The sequence below is a fragment of the Lissotriton helveticus genome, chromosome 4_1, assembly GCF_964261635.1.
Source record: "Lissotriton helveticus chromosome 4_1, aLisHel1.1, whole genome shotgun sequence".
Lineage (NCBI taxonomy): Eukaryota > Metazoa > Chordata > Amphibia > Caudata > Salamandridae > Lissotriton > Lissotriton helveticus.
The window spans coordinates 1,134,979,098-1,134,992,229 of record NC_136063.1 but is presented as its reverse complement, the minus strand read 5'-3'; the positions used below and the strand labels follow the sequence as shown (position 1 = coordinate 1,134,992,229).

General features: G+C 46.9%; 1 protein-coding gene across 1 annotated transcript in view; it reads right to left on the bottom strand.

Moving 5' to 3' along the window:
* Positions 1–5,373, bottom strand: part of NFX1 (nuclear transcription factor, X-box binding 1) — a 1,119,153-nt gene extending 1,113,780 nt beyond the window's left edge. Inside the window, exon 1 of the mRNA XM_078687738.1 lies at positions 5,120–5,373. Coding sequence (XP_078543864.1) covers positions 5,120–5,294 — 175 coding nt within the window. The 5' untranslated portion in view covers positions 5,295–5,373. The remainder of the gene's footprint in view (positions 1–5,119) is intronic.
* Positions 5,374–13,132: the final 7,759 nt, after the last annotated feature.

Sequence of the window (13,132 nt, the reverse complement as noted above, 5' to 3'; positions counted from 1 at the left end):
CAAGAATCACTGGGAAAGTTCTTTTTCAGAAAATATTGTGAAAGTTTGTCAATCGGCACCAAAGATATAAGCAAATCAATAAACGCTTTTCCTATGTAAACATGGTCCTAACTATAACTACCTACTGGCGACCACCAGTAGCTAATATAACAAAAATGTGGGCCACCCAGATTATCGCAACTGGTCAATTGTTAATCCATAGAGACCAGAGTTAATTTGTTTTAATCGCTTTATGGCTATAAACACAAATTTCCAAATTTATGCAATAGATTATTTTTCTTCCAATCAAATGCCTGCAGCAGTAGTAATGGTTGAAGCGGATTAGACGTTATATCTGGTGAATTGAGAGACCTTGTTTCTTGGTCTAAGTAAATTTGAGTTCCCTTTACAGTTTATTGCCATGTTCATGAACTTATATCAGGGGGCACAAGCTAATATAATCGTTAAATCCAGCATTGTGGGTACAGTGTCTATTAATAAGGGCACCTGGCAGGGATGCTCATTGTCCTTAATATAATTTACCTTTTTTTTTGGAACCATTAGTGGTAAAGATTTGTAGTACGGGGGGGGAGATTTGCGCACCAGTGGAGGGGATGTCTAAGTTAAATAAAGTTATTTCCAGACAATATCATTTTGCACCTCATACGGTAAACATACAGGGGGCTCTTGATTCGATAAAGGAATTCATGATCATTGGTGAATATAAAGTTAATCAAAGTGAAACGGAGATGTTGCTTCTTGATGCATTGGTTTGAGATCTCCCCACCTGCTTACAGCAACAGGGTAGCGCACAAAGTCCAATACGATATTTAGGAACATACGTTACTGATATATTTTCACAGTTATACGACTATGCTAAGTAAGGTTTGAGAGTTATTCGAGAGGTGGTCTCTTCTTCCTCTGACAGTGACTGGGAGCGTTGCATTAAGCAAGATGCCCATTTTATCTTTATTTGTATTCCTTTTTTATAATGTTCCCATAAAAATGAACAATGGCTATTTTCAGGAGCTCGATTCTCTTGTAAGAAGCTTTGTTTGGAATAAGAAGGCCCCTAGAGTTAAATATTCTGTTCTGCAATTAGATAAGGCCCAGGGAGGCTTGGCGCTCCCCCATATGCAGATATCTTATCAAGCAGCATTATTGGATGAAGTGGCAAGATTATTGAAGGATGTTGTACTGGAAGCTTTTTTTCTATAGAAAGAACGGTGCAAGAATCTGCAATTAACCTGCCAGCTTGTATTAAAACTTTGAAACTGCCAAAGAAGACTAGGTATAGGACAATTTAGGAGTTAGGTGGCCAGATGACAACCTTGTTCAAATAACATCCGATCCCTGTGGGCTATACTTACCTTTTGGTAGGAGTGTAATCATTTGGCTTGACTTTATCTGGGGCTGCGATAAGATTCTGGGTCTCTCAGGGTTTTAAGGAGTTAGGGGATTTTGTAAGAAGGGGTAAACCCATTACATGGGAAGGATTAATTTCGAAATATGGGGCTCCGTGTAACCGGTTTTTCTTTGAGCTATTTACAGAGAACTCATTTTGTCTAAAATATCTATGAATTGAATTAGAAAGCCCACCCAGTCATGCGCCCTCTCCTTAAGAGTAGGCTCACAGGCATTGGTAATTAGTACAGGTTGCTACACAACCATTTGACGTAGGAATGTATTTCCAGCTTTTTTGGCAACATTTTTGAGAAAACCCAATGCAGATTATAGAAACAGGATGGGCAGGTTATCTCGGAGATCGGATGCAAGTCTTTGAGAGTGGCGAACTTAAAAATAATATCATTCTTGTCACGATGGCTGACGTATTACACTCCTAATACCCTTCATAAAATGTTTCCAGCAACTTCTAATCGTGTGATGGGTGTGTCCCCCATTTGGAAGGTCAAGGGGCAGGTTGGCCAAAACTAGGCTTTCCTCAATTTTGGCAATGGTGGTTGTGTCAAGTGTGTGAACACAGAGGGTGTAGAGAAACGCCAACAAAGTTACAAAAAGCACTATGATGTTATGCTTGGACTGAGGGAAAACAGATCGTGTGAGTGACAAGGTTTACTCCAAGCCCAGATTTGTAAGGAAAGGGTTCACAAACTTTATATGGTCCTAAATAAAATACTTAGGGTCAAGAGGAATGTTGTGCTTTTGGAACCAGGTGATGTGTGGAGCATTTCCAGGTTGGTAAAGGCAAAATACTTTAAAGGCAATTATCCTGAGGTGGACGCAAGAGACATTAAGTATCTGCCTGTGACAATAACCTTCCTGGTTGTTTGAAATGTTGAGGAGTGGAGAAAAAAAAACGTGGAGGAATTCATTGTGTCCAAAGACAACAAAGGAAAACGGGATGGTTAAGAAATGTAGTTATGACTTGGAAAAAAAAATAGATTAGCATGATCATTTCCATTACTTATACATTCAGTTGTGGCAAAATATTGTAGTTTTTTTTAATGTTCTTGTGTTTGCCTAGTGTTTGTATTATTATTATTTGTTACCATTGAGTTGGAGGGGTTATGGTCTTGGTTAGATTGGGTGTGTGGTATTTGGGTTCAATCGTGGGGTTTCATTCTAGAGTGGAACACGTGGGTGTTATAAGGAGCATGCAGTCAGAGTTGAAGAGGACAGGACACAGTTATAGGTGACTGTATCCTGGTAGCTGTATTAAAATTAAAGAAGCAACTTAGGAATCTTCCGTGACATAGACATCCCAACATACAAAATCCTGCATTATTGCAGGGGTCAAGTTGTCAGCTGTGGTATTGTAATGAGCCACCAAACACACAAATTGTGAGGGTGGATGCTTTCAATTAGTCTATCCACCGGGTATCGCTCTGGGTAGCATTCCAACCCATTGTTCTTTTGCCCACCATGCCACCTAGATTAGATCCGGCCATATTCAAATCAGTCTTGACCCCGCTCCAATAGGGCCAGTGCTGCCAAGCCAGGTCCTCTCTAAACCAGAACACAGGCAACGCAAGACCGTTTTCGGCCAGAATGGTGCTCTTCAGTCGGATGTAGCTTGGTTCTAATGGCGCAAGGAGCCCAAGTCTGGGTATACTCATGAACCATATCTGTTAATAAAGAGGCTGCTTTCTGTTCACACAAAAATGCTATGTTGAATTTCGTGTCTTGGAGCAGCCCTAAAACAGCTTAGACATCCCATATTTGTTACATTACCAGAGCAGTTCCAAATGTACCTTTCGGGGTATCATTTTTAAGTCTGTCTTAACAGCACAGCTGTGTTTAAGACCTTTCATTAACATTTTTTGAAAATACAAATACAGTGGGTCTTGGCTTTAACAAGAGGAAGGTTTATCTGTCGCTTCGTTTCAATATCAGTTTTTTATGTCATTATGCTTCCAACGGAGAGCTTGCTTTGCAAAGCATGAGGCAGTTTCACACATCTCAACAACACACCAGGTCCACACACATTAAATTATTATCCTTACAGACGCACAGCATACAGAAAGTAATACAGTTTTGTTTTTTCAGTGTTGCCAGATTTTCTTTAATGTTTCAGTCAAGACTCAAGAGGAACTATACTCATCGCCAATGCTTGTTTAAAGACTCTGGCTCAACCAAGCTCAAGGACAGTGAAGTAAATTGAATTCCCCAGCTACAAGTGCTAAACATCTGCTGAAGAAACCCCTTGCGGGCATTAATGTTCAAATAAACCAAAAAGTGTGCATTCACTGTGCTGTGCAACACAAATAAAAAGACATCATATGCAATTGGAGGAATGTTTATGTGAAAGGTGGAGAGTTAGCCTAATGATGGCCTAGGAGGGCATGAGTTAAGTGTCCAAGACTGTTACAAGTTCTTAAATGTGTCAGCAATTGCTTGGCTGAGGTGAGCAGACTAAATGTAAGACTAATGGGGAAAAAAACGATAGAGTGGAGAGGGTAGTTCTGTTAAAGTCTGAACATGTGTTAGTCTGTTGTCTAATATCAGTTTATTTTGTTGCACAGTTGTTCCTGTTAATTTATTTACAATAGTACAATAACTCTTTTCGTGTTTACTTTTACCTCTATTTAGTCATGAGAATAAACAATATTTAATGGGGCTTTGAGAGAGTGTGCTTTGGGTAATAAAGAATCTGCACAACGACTTTCAAACAAAAAAAGCAGAACAAACAAGTGATTTTGTTTCTCAAAAGTAAGGTACAACTACACATGGAAAACACTTTCCCAGAAAAGTATGCCGATGAGTTCAGATATGCTAGTTATGTTTGATTCAGAATTATTCTTAGAATTCGAAAATGAAGTGCCAAGTTAAAGAACAACCTCAAAGAAAAGTGAGATTATCCTGGGAGATTTTAATTTCGAGATGTAAACGATTGTCCTCTTCTGCTTCCCTTAACAAGTGCGGTCGAAACACTCCTGCACTTGGTGTACTCATTTTATCTCCCAAAAAAAGCTCAGGCAAACATATCTGCCATGGAAATGAAGGCTACACCTGGCACAAAAAGCTGTCAATTTCTGAGCTGTATTGTCCTAAATTGCACTGAGGGGTAGATTGTCTTTTGGTCTATCTATGCATACATAAGTGTTTCCTAAATTTACACAAACTACTACAATCAAAGGGTCCCATCCTAAAGTCTCCCTGGTAAATACGTACTACTACTGTACTGTTAACAGTACCAGGTAGACATCATGCCTGCTACCTGCCAGGGGCACTCTTTAGAAGGAAGCACGCCTTTCTAACCATGAGGAGCTGCTTTTCACCCGGAAAGGTAAAAACACTGGCATCGGAAGATATCATGACTATGGTGACAGTTGGAGCAACTAGAACTACTTCCGTTTTTTATGAAAGGGCTTGAACAAATACATTAAAATTGCAATATCCCGATTAATTACGTTTGGGGTAGTATTACCGGCGGATTCCACCCCAGTCATGTGGAATTCCAGACTGTCCGACCGCTGCAGTCACCGTTCACTTTCAAAGGAAGAGGATCTGCTGCTTGGATTCAACAAGGGTTGGTGTTGAGGTGTACTCCTGAAAGCAATAACCCCAAGAACGCGAAGATCCACAAAACAAATCACAGACATCGTTCACCATCAGGTGTTCCCCAACAGATCGCCCAAACAGATCCCCCCAACATCCAGCGCGTGTCAATGACACTTACCTGACGACTGAGCCTCCGCCATGCCCGGGCACTTGGCCAGTTCCCGGCGACAGTCAGCCCCAGCGCCTCGCTCTCTCTCCCCTCCTTGCCTCGCGCACCCCCAGATGGCTTCCGAGTCTCGGCTCAATTTTCCCAGCAGCGAGTGAGTATCAGGGACGTCTAACTCCAGACGCATGCGCACAGCGGCGCTTCGCTGGCCGCAGCCCCCAGCGGACTGACGGCTTACCAACCTTTCCTGAATCGGTAGAGGATTCCGCCCGGAAGTTCTACTGCGCAGGCGCTCAGTATTGTTCGGCTCGTAAACATTTCACAAACAACTAGAACGCTCACCGAACAAAATGAACATGCGAGCATTGGCCGTCATGCCTCGGAAAATGACAGCTTTAGAATGCTGTTTGTAAATATCGTACTGCAGCATTTATAACGCTCTTACTACCCCGAAGAGGGACACTGAGTAGTGGAAACGTACTTGTATAGTGAGGAGCGGCTTCCAAAGACAAGGAATGTTGGCAGTGTGTCTGAATCTAGTAGATCATTTAAGTTACTTGGTTACTGTGTTATCAAGTTCTTTCAGGCGCTGCGTAACAAAGGAGTAATGCATATATATTTCAAGCCTAAAATCGAAATTATTCTCTTATTGCACCTTGGAAACTCGTCGCTCTTCACTGTGGAATTACCTAACTAATGTTCTCAAATAGAAGACACCAAGGTAGGAGATTTCATGCTTCTGAAGAGAATGTTGACGAGCAAAAACATTTCTAGCTGTGGAGTCAAATCATTTTCAATTCTTTAAAGGACACTGTGGTGTCAGCGCTCTAGCCGCGCCGCATGCGTATGACGCAATACGCACCGGACGAGAGCGCTGTGGACTGCGCATGCGCGAACGGTGGTTCGTGCCCAAGAGACCCAGCCAGAGCGCGGCCGCAGTGAGACGCCCGGCGCTCTTCCTACAGCGTTGCTTATAAAATAAACGCATTCCTGTCTCTCATCTCCTGCGTACTGAGTGATCTTTGGGGGCAAGCTGGGGACCCCACAGTGGCGACGAGGAGTGGGATCTGTCCCCACAAAAGAAAATAAACATCGGTGGAGAGAAAGCAAGACCCAAGACGCACAAGCCTACACTGGCCACTTGCAACAGAAAGAGGGAGACGCAAAATGCTGCGGAAGGCACGGGAAGAGCGCGGCAGAGGTCCAGAGACCTGGACAAGCACACCAGGTGCCCAGAGGCCTAGTGAAGCAGAGACCAGCACAGAAGCACGGTAGGAGCACGCAAGCCTCCCCGCCAAAACCCTGGCTGAAAGGAGTGACCAAGTGGAAGGGGACAGGGTAGAACCGAACTCCAACACGCCGCAGGCAGAGAGCACCAGCGCACCAAGGAGCCCCGGGAATCAGGGAAGGGACGACAGCGCGCCCGGTAGCCCCAGGAATCAAGGGGGTGAGCTGGAGGTCCAAGCCAGAATGAGTAACCAAGCGTCGTCACTCACGGCTCCCATCCCGTTTCTACCCAGGCCAGGCGAACCCCAAATAAAGTGGGAGGACTGGAGGGAATACTTCAAGAATTACCTAGAAGCACTAGAAGACGAATCCAGTGACGAATTCACTCCTGCAAGGAGGATGCGGATACTGCTGCACAATCTGGGCCCGGAAGGCATAAGGGTGTTCACGAACATTGCGTCGACGCCTCAGCAAGCTGCCGATGCTGACGTCTTCAAACAAGCTCTAGGAGACCTAGACACCCACTACCGCCCAGCGGTATGTGTCTCCATTGATCGGTTCAACTTTCAACAAAGGAAGCAAGGGGAAGGAGAATCGGTAGACGACTACGTGGCAGCCCTGAGAAGACTAGCGGTCACGTGCAAGTACGGGGGGCTGGAGGAAGAATTTATCAAAGACCAGATTGTGATGCACACCACCAACAAGAACGTACAAGACAAGCTGTGGGCCCACGGTGAAGCTACACTAAAAGAAGTAATCGCGATGGTGAAAAAGGCAGAACTTTCCTAGCGATGTGCTGAGGCCGCGAAAAAGGAGTGTGCGCAAAGAATCATGGTCAACAAAATAGATGACGCAGAATCATCGGGGAGACACAAAATGGCGCCCGGAGACAGCAAAGGAGCCAGCAAGTGGACGGGGAGACCCGGACAAGCAGGAAAACAACCCTCATACACCAAGTCCACGTGCTACAGGTGTGGGAGTGCGAACCACACGGCCCAAGACAAACACTGCCCGGCTTTTTCGCGCAAAGTACACGTTCTGCGGCCTGGTAGGCTACTATGAAAAAGTGTGTCGGAGGAAAGAGAAAAGATCAGTAGTGAAGTACATAGCGAATCCTCAATCTGAAGAAGGAGCGGACGGAGAATCAGATGAAGACGACAGAGTGCTGTGTGTTGAGGAGCAGGTGCTGGGCATTGACACCAAGCGCTCCGACAAGCCGCGAGCAGACATGCTAATTGGAGGAGTCAAGATCAAAGTCCCAATTGATTCAGGGTCCCCGTACACCATAGTGCAGAGGTCGGTATGGGAAGAGGAGTTCAAACCCAGCCTGGGTCCCAAACTGGAACCACCTGACATACGACCAGTGTCATACACGAACAATCTGATCCCCATGGTAGGGTACCGCACTCTGAAGTTTGAATTCAGGGGGGAGGACCGCGATGTGCAAGTTGTACGTGGCAGAGAATGGCCCCTCGGTGTTAGGGTGGAGAGACCAAGGAGACCTCGGAATTAAACTGGACCCAGGGGGAAAGGAACAAATACTACTAACAGACGTGGACAGCTGGCCAGACCTGCTGAAGGTGAGAAGTGAATTTCCCAAAGTCTTCGGAGGCACAGTGGGTAAGCTGGAAAAGTTCATGCACAAGATCATTCTCAGAGAAAACTCCCAGCCAGTATCCCACAAAGTCCGTAATGTACCTATAGCTGTGCGGGAAGCGGTACAACAAGAACTGCACCGGCTGGAAGAACAAGGGATCATTGAGCCCATAGATAGCTCGGAGTGGTTGGCTCCCTTGGTGGTCGCCAGGAAGCGCAACGGCACAGTGCGCCTATGTGTGGACCTGCGCGAGTTGAACAAATGCTTGGTAGTAGAGAAATTTCCGCTCCCCAGGATCGAAGAAATGCTGGCTAAAACGAGAGGTGTGAAGTGGTTCTCCACAGTGGACCTTACGTCTGCCTACCATCAGATCGACCTGCACCCGTCTAGCAGGAAATTGACGTCCTTCATCACGCCGTATGGATGTTACCAGTTTCGCAGGATGCCATTTGGGCTAGCGTCCGCCGCAGCGGTGTTCCAAAAACGTATGCATCGCCTATTCAAAGACGTCGATGGCATCCAGTACTTTTAGGACGACATTCTCATAATGGGCAAGGACCGTAATGACCACGACAACAAATTGAATAAGGTGCTAGGCGTACTGCAGGAGAAAGGACTGACGGCAGAATGGGAGAAGTGCAGATTTGGGATGACTTCCGTCACCTATCTAGGACACGAGATTAGCGAACAGGGGATCACTCCCAAAAGAGAGAACGTGAAAGCGATCTGCGAGGCCAAAGCTCCATCCAGCAAGGACGAGGTGCGGTCATTCCTTGGAATGGCCGAGTACTATAGCAAATTCGTCCAGCGTTTTGCCATGAAAACGCACAAATTGAGGCAACTCATAAGAGATAAAACATCGTTCCAGTGGGACGACGAGGCTCAGAAAGAGTTCGAGGAACTGAAAGGGATCATCAGCCATGCTGTGCCCCTACACGGACATGACCCCGCAGGAAGTACTCTTCTCACCACTGATGCCAGCGAAAAAGGTTTGGGTGCAGTCCTGCCACAAGAGAGAGATGATAACACTGTGGAAACACTCAGTTTTGTGTCCAGAGCGTTGTCTCCCACGGAACAGAAGTTCAGTGTGATAGAGAAGGAAATGCTGGCTGTCACATGGGCCATGGGGAAGGTACGGCAGTTCCTGTGGGGGACGAGGTTTCGATTACCAACGGACCACAAGCCCTTAGTCAAAGTGCTTACCTCAAGCGGACATGCCACAGCCACCCCGCGGATAGCAAAAATGACTCTCAAACTCCTAGAATACACATACGATGTGGAGTACATCCCTGGGACACTCAACAAAGTGGCTGACTATCTGAGCAGGGCCTCAGCCATGGAGGAAGCGCCCACTTCGGTAACGGAGAACGAGGAAACAGTAGCGGTGTTAGAGGACATGGAGAGGGCCATCAACCTACAAGAGTGGGAGCAAGCATACAAGGAGGATGTAAACCTGGAACAGGTTAAGAAGAACCTAGTAGAAGGATGGCCAGACAAGAAAAGACTACAGGAAGTGCTGAGGAAACTGTATGAGTTGCGGGAGGAATTATCACTGAGCGATTCAGGGACCTTCCTGTATCGCGGTGACAAGGTGGTGCCGCCCGAAAAGTTAATTCCGACCCTGTTGAATCTACTACATGAAGGTCACCTAGGCATCGTGAAGACCAAGTCAAGGGTGAAACAGATGTACTGCTGGCCAGGAATGGACATCCAGATTGAGAGACATGTTAGGGACAGCGACCAATGCCAAGGGTCCGACAAAATACTCAAACCATTGAGACCTGCATTAGGGAAATTTGAACAACCCCGCAATCCCTGGGAGGAACTTGCTGTTGACATCCTGGGTCCGATATTGGACGATCAAGGGACAGCCAAATACTTGTGTGTTGTTGTCGACAAGTACTCCAAATGGCCGGAAGTACATGTGCAGGAGGAGATGGACTCGGAAGTGGTAATCAAATTCCTCACCTCAGTGTTCTTAAGGGAAGGCATCCCGAGGACGATATTGACAGACAATGGCCCGCAATTTACTTCTGAGAAGTGGCACCGATACACCGAGAGGAACGGGATCAAATCTAAACACACGTCTGTGTACCATCCAGCAAGCAATGGACAGGTGGAGAGATTTAATTGAGTCCTCATGGGGTCCATTCAAGCGGCCATTATGCAAGGCAAGGACTGGGAAACAGAAATTCAAAGGATGGTGTGGGCGTACAGGATCACCCCCACCTCAACAGGGTATAGTCCCTTCCAAATTCTAAGGGGCAGACATCCATTCACTAAAGACAAAATAATATGGAGAGAAAAGACCATCACCAGTAAATGGTCGCCTGCAGTGGTCCAACACAATTTGGAGAAGGCCCAGAGAGTGTATGCGGAACACTACAACAGGAGGAGAAAAGGTAAAAGATTCCGTTCTGGAAAAAGGGGAGTGGGTGAGAGTTAAGCAAGCCGTGCTGAAGAAGAAAGGAGAGAGCAAATACAGCCCACCCCTACAAGTGGAAGAAGTGTACAGCAGAGCAGCACTCCTGAGCGACGGAAAAGTGTGGTCCCAGGATCGCATGGCGAAGATAAACAAAATCGTGCGGTGGCCGGAGGAGAAAGGTGATGTCACTCCAGACCAGAGACAGGAAAGAGAAGAAGAAGAAAGAACATTAGACAGTGAAAACTGTGGAGAAGGAGAAGTGTGTAAGGAGAGTGAAGAGTTGGGTAGATCAAGAGTAAAAGAAACATCTAAGAATGAAGAAACGACGCCCAAGATAAATGAACCTGGTCCGGAGAGAGAGAAGGTGGGAGGTCCCATGACCGTGGGCATCCACGAAGCCTCCACTCCGGTAAGGCGCACGCGTGCTGGGAGAATGGTAGTCAGGCCTGCCTACCTCAGAGACTTTGTGGGATAGAACATTGGACAGTGAACCTTAACATTTCCATTGTGTAAAAAGGGGAGATATGTGGTGACAGCGCTCTAGCCGCGCCGCATGCGTATGACGCAATACGCACCGGGCGAGAGCGCTGTGGACTGCGCATGCGCGAACGGCGGTTCGCGCCCAAGAGACCCAGCCAGAACGCGGCCGCAGTAAGACGCCCGGCGCTCTTCCTACAGCGTTGCTTATAAAATAAACGCATTCCTGTCTCTCATCTCCTGCGTACTGAGTGATCTTTGGGGGCAAGCTGGGAACTCCACAGACACTGAGGCAAAGAATATGCCTCTCTATTTTTAACCACTGATGCAGCATAAAAGCTGCTTAATTCTAGCATTGGAATAAAACCGATTTTGGCAATAAAACTCTAATGTGCACTTTGCCCATGTCTTGAAAAATAACTCTGAAACAGAGAAAGGTGAAGCACCAGCACTGAAAAATGTGCTTGAATTTGTAGAAATAGGATAATTATGAAAATGAAGAATCTAATATGCTTATCAATTGATTACTTTGTTATTTTAACAAAACCGTAATGAAAGAGTATTGATGAAAATGCATGATATGATGAAAAAGTAACAAATATTATTAAAATGGAGCAGTATATTTATGTATAAATAAGTCTTACACACACTTGTGCAAATATTTATGTAAATAAGCATCTTTAGCTTCTTCACTGTAATGCACCATAGCAAACGAAAACTCGGTGCTTTTGGCTTACACTTTCAGATATATGAATAAAACATCCACCAGAAAATCTTTGCATTCTTAGAGTCTTAGATTTCCTAAAACGACAATTTTAAATTGACCTTTAAGAATAGTTTGCATGCATGTACTTTCAAAATTTTATTAGTAGGTCAGTTGAACATTTTTATGCAAATAACCGTTGATAAAGGTAAAATTCTTTCATTTTGTGACATGCTTTATTGAATTTCGTTATGCTTGAACTTTATTATGAGCTCATATATCAAACGATAAATGTTGACTTAAGTTGCATTAAATTGCCTTTTTCCTTAGGCATAGACTGTCTAATAGCTTGGTGAGAAGGACTCTTGCTACCTTCTTGCCAAAAGTAACTTTATTTGTACTATTCACATGACATTCCGAAAGAAACAGATACTTTTCTTGACATCAGTTGTGAGTGAAATCATTAGAACCCAGACACTTAAACCAGTACGTGAAGAGCAGCAGAGTAAATAGTGTCTTTGTGGGGGGCGTGGCCAAGCAGCATGGCCGACAGGACGTAAGCTCCTTCGGCTCCCGGCAGGCCGGCACAGAAATTCTGATTAAATATCCTTCCCAAGGTCCTCGGTCAGAGATAAAGGGGTCCACGGGTCCCGAGTACCTAGGGGCACATCCTGATGAAAATTGTGACTGCCTGCTGGACGGAAAGCGGAGGCGACGGCCCGGGCTGAGTGGAGGCGGGGCCAGAATCACTCGAGGCTGGGGTCTGCGGCCTACTTTCACGTGACGGAGGCGGCCCGCAATCTGAGCGCCCACAGACATCGATAACCGGAGAAGGTGAGGCCTGCGGCCTGCGTGGTGGTGGTAAGGGCGCTCCCGGCCCTCCTGCGCTGACCCTGAGGATCCGTTGACGGGCGGGCGAGGCATCCTCTGTCATCGGGAGCCTCCGGAGGACTAGGAAACCTGCTTGTGCTGCTGGGGTCTACTGGAGATCGTCTCTGCAGACGGCCTGGGCTGAGGCTGCGGCCTTTGCTGCCGAGGCGGGGGGCGTCCCGAGACCCGGGTGCCCCGTGTGGGCGGCACCGGGAGGGCTGGAGAGACGCAGGGAGGCACCTGCTGCCATCTGCGGACCGCCGGGGGGTCCGCTGGGCCTCCAGCCAACCGACACACTGAAGGATTGGGCCTTCCATGAAATGTGGAGCTGGGCCGGAGGCCGTCTTTGGGGAGTCACAGGACTGGAGCCGGGTTGCAGCGTGTGAGCACCGAGGACCATTTGCGACGAGGGCCCGGTGGAGGGGTGAGGGTCGGCTCCTCGTGGTATGGGTCATCGGGGCTCCCTTGGTCAAACAGCTACCCTGCTGAGCTGCAGGGGAGAGACGGCGGCACCTGGGGCTAGCGGACAGACCTGGCCTGCCTGAGGAGTTGACGCGGCCCCCATTCACCTGCGAGGTCCACCACGATTGCACTGGGACTGGCCCCGATTGAAGTTTCGACATTGTGCCCCGGCACCGAGGGCATAACTTGCATGGACCGTGACGTATGGGAATGACACTGCGGTGAGTTGGTGCGGACATTGTGGGGGACTGCGACGGGAGGGTA